The sequence below is a fragment of the Colossoma macropomum genome, unplaced genomic scaffold (genome assembly GCF_904425465.1).
Source record: "Colossoma macropomum unplaced genomic scaffold, Colossoma_macropomum, whole genome shotgun sequence".
NCBI classification, from domain to species: Eukaryota; Metazoa; Chordata; class Actinopteri; order Characiformes; family Serrasalmidae; genus Colossoma; species Colossoma macropomum.
The window spans coordinates 25,385,177-25,394,934 of NW_023494787.1; the positions used below are offsets into that span (position 1 = coordinate 25,385,177).

At 38.8% G+C, this 9,758-nt stretch overlaps 2 protein-coding genes across 2 annotated transcripts; one reads left to right on the forward strand and one right to left on the reverse strand.

The window, feature by feature from the left end:
* Positions 1-674: 674 nt before the first annotated feature.
* On the reverse strand, positions 675-3,450 carry LOC118805066. The gene is made up of 3 exons (XM_036565671.1): positions 3,004-3,450; positions 2,387-2,552; positions 675-2,272 (listed from the first exon to the last, which is right to left on the reverse strand). Exons 1-3 carry the CDS (start codon positions 3,106-3,108, stop codon positions 1,173-1,175), a joined length of 1,371 nt encoding a protein of 456 aa, XP_036421564.1. The 5' UTR covers positions 3,109-3,450; the 3' UTR covers positions 675-1,172.
* A 559-nt stretch (positions 3,451-4,009) lies between these two features.
* Positions 4,010-9,435, forward strand: vps28 (VPS28 subunit of ESCRT-I). The gene is made up of 10 exons (XM_036566637.1): positions 4,010-4,155; positions 4,845-4,913; positions 5,036-5,064; positions 5,155-5,192; positions 5,340-5,429; positions 5,507-5,612; positions 7,133-7,234; positions 7,679-7,732; positions 7,851-7,942; positions 8,874-9,435. The coding sequence occupies exons 2-10, from the start codon at positions 4,874-4,876 to the stop codon at positions 8,992-8,994; spliced, it is 672 nt and encodes a 223-aa protein (XP_036422530.1). The 5' UTR covers positions 4,010-4,155; positions 4,845-4,873; the 3' UTR covers positions 8,995-9,435.
* Positions 9,436-9,758: the final 323 nt, after the last annotated feature.

Sequence of the window (9,758 nt, forward strand, 5' to 3'; positions counted from 1 at the left end):
AACTTAGAGCCACAGCAAAAGGTATGGATCGATGGTGATGATTGTATATATGTTCGCTGTTTGCATTAAAACACTGTAAAAACTAATTTCTCATTATTATATTTATTATTATATTTCTCATTAATATAATAAAGAAAATTATTGGGAGTCACAATAGTGTTGCCCATTTGACACTGAATTGGCCTGTTACTACATGCAGGAAGTCAATTTAAGGTGTGATGAGTGTTGTAATCTTGCTTAAAAACAATTGAAATAAATTTTCAGGGACACTCCAATTAAAATGTCTGAGAATAACATTTAGAAAAAGGTTTTACTTCTGACTTATAGTTGCACAAATTTTACCAGTCTGTTGAAACAACAAATCTAATATTGAGGATTCACTTTAAGAACCTCTGCCTTTAATTCATCACAGTACTAAGGTCTGAAATAGCAGGATGAAAAGGATTTTAAATATTTTATGCAGCAAAAACAGCATATCAACCTCCACCTCGTTAACAAAAACTTGAATCATTAAATATCTTACAATTTGACTTTTTTATTGTTGTGTACAGCCAGATTATATAAACAAAGAAGCGCTTTGCCTAGATTAAAACTGGATCAGGAAAATTCTCCTGACAGAGGCAATGTTTTTAGAAAGACTGCCATCTAGTGGTAAAAAGCAGTTGGTTCTTTTGAGTTTGGTTGTTGTGTTTCAAGTCTCAGACCACAGAGAAAACAGTCTTATTATCAGTAAGCATCCTTAGCAGCACCTGCACATACAAACTTCTACACAAACAAAAGAGCAAACAAATAAGAAAATTCACCAGCACAAAATTAAAAATAATTACAAATAACTTTTTTGGATACAAAAAGAGCTGCTTCCTGAACGGACTCCAGTACAGAATCATTTAATATGTATTCAATTAGTGAGATTTCAGATTTCAAAATGGGTAAAGGTGAAAGGTGTGAATTTCATTAAAATCCTGAGAACATTCTGAATCTCGTTATAGGTAATATTTTTGCCCTTCCCATGACTCGGTTTGCTAAAACCTTAAATTACCGTCTAGCCCTCTGATGATACTCATATGCACAAATGTTTGTTAACTGCTGTTCAAACAAAAGTGAGTACAGTTAAAACATCTTTCCACAGCATTATCACATACATCTGCTTATACCATTCCAGTACAATAACACTAGTGTTTGATGACCATGTTTCCCTGCGAGTCCTGTGTGAAAAGCACCTCTGGCTCTACCTGTGAGTCCTCCTCCATTTCCAGAGACATTACAGGTGGTAGGTTCCAGTTTTCTCTGTCTTCAGTTGAGTTGGTTCGGTCCTTCAGTGCACATCTAATCTTTTGGTTGCGATTGGCAATCACCCGAAAACCTTCTGAGTCTTGAGTGAATAACATGGCAAAAGAGTCTTGCTCATTCTCTAAAGACTCCTTGGCTGACTTCTTAGGTGACTGATAAAGCTTCACCTTTTGAAAGACACTTGGCTTTTCAAAATTTGAATAGCGCTTGGCTGGGCTGGGAGACAGCAGCCGGTTAACAGGTGAAACGTCAGTGTAACGTGTGGGTGATGTGGGTCCAAAATTTTCTTTATCCTTTCTCTTCACATGTGACCTCTGAGTATAATGATGCTTCTGCTCAGAAATCTCCAGCTCTTTATGAGGATTTGGGGTATGCTTTGCTGTGTGTTGTTTCTCTGTGCTTGATCTTGTAGTCAAAACAGGCCTCTGATTACTAGTGTTCTTGTGCATTACAGCACAGGCCCTTAGGTTTTCCTGACACTGTAAATCCTCTGTAGAAAGAAAAGCTGAAGAACCACTACTGTTCGTTCTAAAACTGCTCCTATGTAACTGATTACAATGAGAATCCTGCTGTACCTGAACACTGTAAAGCAAAGTTTCAGGGATATCCTGACTCTCATACATTGTCCTACATCTGTGAAACGTGGCTTGACTGCTTTCCTTTTGTGTTTCTGTTCCATTTACAAAAGTCACATCTTCAGGAGGTCTTCTCTTTTCTGCTGGCTCATGTTCCTCGGACTGATATCCCCACATCAAACGGAAAAAATGCTGCTCTTTTTTCTGGTCTTTACAGATTTCAACTGACTCTCTCTCTAAATCTGCATCAATCTCCGGTGGGTGTACCTGAGAGGTGTGACTGGTCACATTATTTGTTTCCTGCAATTCTGTTGTCGTTGCACGCTTTCGTTTGGTCCCCATATGTGGCTCAAGAAGCGGGGTAGAGGAAATCTCTGAGGGAAGAGAAGAACTATGTTCTTCTGTGTCTGGGGGAAAGAAATGATTCTGTTCAGTCAAAAGCATTCAAACCAACTATAGTACCTAAGTACATATCACTAGAGACGCAACAGAAAAAGCTACATTCTTCAGTGTTTTCTTACCTTTACTCATTTTACTCTGCGGTAGAAAGAATGCCGATATGGTGCTCTGCTTGGTGGCAGGCATGTTCATCTTGGTCTGGGTGAAGCTCAATGCTACTGCCATGCTGTAACCACCCGACCGAGCCAGTGGATTCAGTACTTTGGATATTGGCCGTGTCAGTCGTTTCTGTGATTCGTAAAGTCATTTTAAAACATCAGACTTACAGGACATTTTAGGCATTAAAGAACATACACATAGGTATCTCATAACATCCTCATAACTACAGTGTGAAGTACAATAAGTACTTCACAACAAAAGTAAATCATGACCCATATTTAAAGATGAAAGGTGATCTAAGATCAGGTCTCATCAGTTAATGTAATTCTTCAGTGGTACATAAAAGATGTAAGCTGACCCCAGATCAGCTCTGAAATGAATATGGGCCAATAACTATAAAGCCTTCAATCAACTCGATACCAGGAAATACACAGCAAGGGTTCAGTCTATAGTAGCTGTAAGGGACACATATTACACCATGAAGTATCTTACCATCAAATTCTGCATATTATTAAGACAAACGGTTACAATAGCTTCTTCCTTTGTAAGTTAACGTAAACCTGAACAGTATGAGACTCACCTGCTGCTTCTTTGCTCTTAATTCAGCGGCGTCGAGCCAAACTCCGCATTCCTCTGAAGCTCCTGCCTGGATGAGTTTAGCCGTCTTTTTCTTAGTGGTTTTCATGTTCACACTTTAGCTAACGCTGCACTGCGTCCGAAAAGAGGTTAAACAGATTAAAATAAACCTTTTCTTATCTATTCAGCTAACGACACCAAATACCCGAACCAACGCTAAATAGCTGGCTAACTATGTGAACAGTCGACGCTACAGAAGTTAATCTAGTTATTTAGTTAGCTGATGCGAGCTGGCAGGGTCAACTGACGGTCATACATTAGCTAAAACGGACAGTCAGAGAAATAGTGTTATTACACATTCGCACACTGCTCTACCGTCTAACTGCGTAGATTAAGTTTAAGCTAGTTTTGCTGTTCAGTTGTTGATGTACTCCTTATGAATGGTGTTAACTTTCCCGCGCACAGGATTTGTTTGGGGGTTGTTGGGTTGCCAAATATTTCCAATGCGGTGTACATTCCACACAAATACAGGTTAATGCCAAACTGAATCTGTAGAGCAAAACAAAATATTAAATAATTTATTCAATATCCAATTATTATTATTATTATTATTATTATTATTATTAATAATAATAATAATAATGCATTATGCCAGACATTTACAATTATTTTACTTTTACTTCTTTAGCAAAGACAATTTATGGCAATGAGTAGATGTGCATCTGATGTAATGTCGTTCGTTATGTCTAGAACTGACTGTGATAGATGATTTTATTGAAACCTTTTAATGGGGGAGAAGTTGGTGTGGAAAACAGCTGTCCTGGATGCCCCTCTGAATAAAGGTGTGCAAATGTGTAAATGTAAATGTGCTGTTATGTGTAAATGAATAAGTGTGTAAATAAACTGCGAGCATACCGTGCAAAAAGAATGACGACGGGGACTTTCTCTGTGCATGGCAACCAGACAACACGCCCCTCCCTTGAAATGACTGGATGTGACGTAGCGCGTCGGCGACGAGCACTGACGTAAACACAGGTCGGGGTGAGGAGCTGCGTTCTGTGGTGCTTTGTTTATTTTCCCATCAGTTTATCCTCAGCGGTAGTGGTCTGACCCTGGGATTATACAGCTGTGTGGTTATTAAAGCGTCGAAATATTTGTAAGTAACAGAATTTAAGTTGTTTGTAAGTCGTGAATGAGTTTGAGTCTCAAGAATCGGTGAGAGGCTAATTGCTGTGCTAGTTTGCTGTTGTCGTTGCCCACATTTTTTACAGCGACCGGTTTCATTAAGTTTCCATCAGAAATGCCCCCAACGCCCACCGACACGCTGCGAAATACACACAGTTAGTTTTTATTTACTTTGTTTTTTCTTAGCCGGCTCAACACGGTTGTTTCGGCCCAAACAACAATGCATTTCCGTAATCCTGAGTCGTGTTGTGCTGCGTGTTTCCTGAAAGTCCGGTAGAAAGATAACGCTACTGATAACAGCAACAACGATATGTGAAAACTCCGTCCACTCTTTGGCGATCATTAATTCAGCTGTCGACCTGTTTTTTTCATAATAGGTGCTGTGTTGTCACTGTAACTCTAGTGACTGTATGACTTGACGAAGATGACGTCAGCTCCCTATTCGCCAGCTTCTTGTTCGGATTTTCCCGTTCCACCTATAATGGTGCAGTAGTTACATTCTGGAGCCTCAGCTGACTCTCAGGCGCCAGAATGTATCTGCTGCACTGTTTAAGGTGGAATGGAGAAATTCGTATAGAGTGCTGACTTCAGCTTCATATGGCAATAAAGTGTTTTTCTCCCACCTGTTCTTAATCTTTGCACATGACTTTTTGTGTGTAGGTGTAGATAATAAAGTTGGGATTGGCACCATGTTCCACGGAATACCTGCTTCAGGAGGGATGGGAGGTGGTAAGTGGAAAAGCAACTTCTTCGTTCCACAAGGATGTCAAAATGCTTTTCTTCCAGCTTGTTGCACTGATCACATTTTCTCTCTTGCTTTATCCATTTCCCCTTACTGCAATAATGTCAAGCTCCAGCCAATAAGCCGGAATTATACGAGGTAAGAGCTGGTCTGTAAAATTCACTAGTAATGAAATTTAATTTACTGCATGGTTTAAGTTAACTTGTTTTTGTATGTGCTGTTTTGTAGGAGGTGAAGCTTTATAAAAATGCAAGAGAAAGAGAAAAGTAAGTAGCATTCTTTGTCTTGTTATTTTAAGAATCTTATAGATTATAAAATGAACATTCTGTTTTGATTCTATGTGTTAAACACTGCTGCAGCTTCAGACATTTGATTTCTTCATTGTAATTTGTCTTACATTGGCTGTGTTAAAGGTATGACAACATGGCAGAATTGTTTGCTGTGGTAAAGACGCTCCAAGCCTTAGAGAAAGCTTACATCAAGGACTGTGTAACACCCAATGAGTAAGTATTTCTGTAAGTTGATGTTAAGTCACTTCACGATGGGCAAGTCCTTCGAAACAGGTCTCTCTTTCTTTCAGATACACAGGTGCCTGCTCAAGATTGCTTGTCCAGTATAAGGCTGCTTTCAAACAGGTCCAGGCATCAGACGTTGGCTCCATTGATGACTTTTGTAGGAAATACCGGGTAGGTATTTGCACTTCACAGTTGCTGTTTTTAAATCAGATGTGCACTACAGTGTAGATGGTTTTTGTACTTTAAACATGGTATTGAAAGTATTACATTTCTCTCTTGATATGACATAGTCGTCAATAGTAATGCTACAGTAAATCATTCTAAAATGTTATAGTTAAGGTAATGATTGTTGGGCTTGTTTACACCTTGCATTACATGCTTATATCCATATCATATCTGAACATGTGTCTAAGACACAAGTCTTAAGTCTAAAAAGCTGAAACAAATGCTAATAAAACAAAGAAAGCAATGATCATTAAATTGAAAATCGTACAAAAACATGATATTTAATGTCTGCATTATGCTCCAAATTTTGGGACAGAGGCATGTTTACCACTGTTTACAATGTTTCCTTTTAACAGCACTTAAAAAGCATTCAGAGGACACCAATTGATCTAGTTTTGAAAGCTGAATTTTTTGTCTTTCTTCCATTATACAAGTCTTAAGCTGTGCAACTGTATGGAGCCTTTTATAATGCATGCATGTTTTCAGTAGGAGACAGGTCTGGACTGCAGGCAGGCCAGTTTAGCACCTGCAGTCTCCGATTAGGCAGCCATACTGTTGCAACACATGCAAAATATGGCTTGGTGTTGTCATGAAATAAACATGGACATCCCTGAAAAAAGACATCTTATAGATGGCAGCAGATGTTGCCCTAAAATATGTGTATATCCATCAGCATTAATGGTGCCTTGACAGATGTGCAAGTTACCCATGCCATGGGCACTAATACACCTCCATACCATGACAGACCCTCACTGTTGAACTCTAAGCTGATATCAGTTTGGATGATCCTTTCTTTCTTCAGCCTGGAGAACGACATCCATTATATGAAAGTTTGACTCATCAGACCACAATAGATGTTTTCACTGTGCATCAGTCTGTTTTATATGAAAACGGTGTTTCAGAACGTTGTTGACATGATTTCTGCTGTAGAGTACAGTCTTACCTTGCATCTGTGAATGCAGTGACAAACGGTGTTTATTGACAATACTTAGTTAAAGTGTTCCCAAGCTCATGGAGTGATGCCAGTTACAGAAGCATGCCAGTATTTAATGCAGTGCTGTCTGAGGGATTGAAAGTCACAGGCATTCGGTTTTTAGCCTTGCGCTTTATGCACTTCACTGAGTCTTTTGGGAATATTATGTACTGTAGAGAATGAAATACCTAAAATCCTTGTGATTGTTTGAGCATTGTTCTTAAACTGTTGGATTATTTGCTAATGCGTATTTTGGTAAGTGGTGAGCCTCGACCAGTCTTTGCTCATAAGTAGGCCTTGTCCTGGCTTAGTAGCCCAGGATGCTCCTTTTAATACACAAGAATGATTCCATCATCTATTTAAAATATGGCCAAATATGATTTGAACACAGTCCACAGTCTATTTACTGTAAATGCATGTCAATGCAAGGTAAACAGCCTCAATGTTTGTGTAAACTAACCAACGAGATTATTATCCCTCCCCATTGTTGCAGCTTGACTGTCCACTGGCAATGGAGAGAATCAAAGAAGACCGCCCCATTACTATAAAGGATGACAAAGGCAACCTGAATCGCTGCATTGCAGATATCGTATCTGTGGGTATCTTTAGCTTATTAGAGATTTGGCAGTATATCCTGCAGTCAATGGTTCTGCTTGGATGAATGCCATAGAATGAACGCAGTTGAGTAGTTCCAGCAGTTCCATTTAGCAGATTTATTTATTTATTTGTTTATTTATTTAACTTTGCAATTTGTGGCCCGTATTCAGTGCCAAAGTGTAATTCATCTCAGTGCTCTATGTTACTAGAAGAGACTGACATTAAGCCCTGTCAAAACATAAATAACCGCACAAGACAGAGGCACCATAAAGAGATTATAATACATGGCAAGCTGATTCTGTATACTTTCTGCTTTTGAACTGCCATTTTAAAAAGCTTTATTAATATTAAGTTTTATTTGTTAATTTTAGGTCATTGCATGTGTTGGCCCCTGACAGTGCTGTAAAATTAAATTATTATTCTATTGTTCTGCTTCCTCTAGCTTTTCATCACAGTGATGGACAAACTAAGACTGGAGATTCGAGCCATGGATGAGGTATTTAAAGTTAAAGGCTACTTAATTACAGTTTCGTTAGTGGATTTGGACTAGGTGACCCCTTGAAAAAGACAAGTAATCAGACGTGAGTTTGATTATTCATATGTGTCTATTTTAGATCCAGCCAGATCTTAGGGAGCTAATGGAGACCATGAACAGGATGAGCAACATGCCACCAGATTCAGAGGCCAAGGATAAGGTCAACCTCTGGTAAGGAAGGATTTTCCTGCAAATAAGCTATAAGAGAAAGGCTAGTACAGGGGTCGGCCACATGTGGCTCTTTTACTGCCCTGTTGCGGATCCACAGCAGAATTAGATTTTAAGTGAAAATAATCCTCTTTTGCGGTGAAATAAAGCTCTGCTGATCATTCTGACAGTTTTAACAATAAATGGTCTTAAACGCTGGAGTTAATGTATAACTGCTAATTCGCCGACCTTTAAAGTATAGTTAAGACTAACATAATTTGGAGACAAATTGACTTATTTGCATTTATAAGCACTCAACTACTTTCCTGATATGTTTATAGTATGCAGCAAGAAACTGTCAAACAAAGCTTCTTGATTGAATTTTCCCATTCCACCTTTAATCGTGCAGGACTTAGCAACATTTTCACACCTCAGGTGCAGTTTTAGGTGGAACGGGAAAAAAAATAGAACCTGGCAAATGAGGATCTGACTTCAGCATTGTAAAAAGTCAAACATTGAGAGACATTTTACAAGAAACTATTCTAGTTTTGCTGGAAAAATTTCCTGCCAGAGATGCGAGAAAAGCTGCTATAGCTGAGCTAAAGCTTAAAGCAGAGCAAAGTAAGTAAGTAAATAAGCTAATGTAGCCTATAGTAGTACATTAGCACATACTGAGACATATTTACAGCCACGATGGTAAAATGTTACTTCAATAAAATGGATATAAAATGTTGTGGCTCCTAAGGTGGTTTGATTTTTGTTGAAAGGACAACATGGCTCTTCTTAACATTTGGGTTGCCGACCCCTGGGCTAGTAGAAATAGATGTATATATTTTTCATATAAGGTTTTGTTCTTCTTTTTCGTTGATCAGTGGTATTGTACATAAACATGTACATTTGTCTAATTTTTCTACACCTGCGTTCCATATTTCCCCCTGGCTGTTTCCATCCACAGGTTGACCACTCTGAGCAGCATGTCTGCCTCTGACGAGCTGGATGACTCTCAGGTTCGCCAGATGCTGTTTGACCTGGAGTCTGCCTACAATGCCTTCAACCGGTTCCTACACTCCTCCTAAATAATGCTACCATTGGACTCAGAACTGTGCTTTCTCTACATGACCAGCCCTCTGTCATCCAGTTCCTGATCCCTTTGCTCTCTACTGGAAGCCTATTATGGATACAGAACTCTAATGTTTAGGAATCTGATGCAGAGACTCTTTAATATCCCTCTGGGGTTTTAGTGAGGAATGGGTGTGTGACATTGCTGTCAGGCTCTTTCTTTGTCATTTATGTAGCTTTAACTAACCATGATTTCAGATTTTTGTTATATTGTGAGCCTGCTTAAATCTGTCTGTACCCATTAGATAAAGGCCTCATGCATATTGCTTCTTTGAGGAAAGAACAGTGCTTTCCTACACTCTGAAAAAGATGGTTCTTCATGGGTTGTTTAGTAAAGAAAATGGTTCTATATAGAACCATGAACGCTTAAAGAACCCCCTGTATGTTTAAAGGGTTTTTTGCATCATGAAAGGTTTCTTCAGATAGATGGAAATTGTGCATGAATATGACGGTTCTATATAGAACCTTTTTGAAAAGGGTTCTTTATAGCACCTGAAAGAGTTCTTCTATTGTTACAAGCTTGACGTAACAATAGAAGAATCCTTGTGGGTGCTAAATGGAACCATTTTCGAAAAGGTTTCATATAGAACCATCTACAGCACATTCTCCATCAATCTGAAGAACCTTTTCATGATGCAAAGAACCCTTTAATCATGTGAAAGGTTCTTTGAGTGTCCATGGTTCTATGTAGAACCATTTCTTTACTAAAGAACACTTGAAG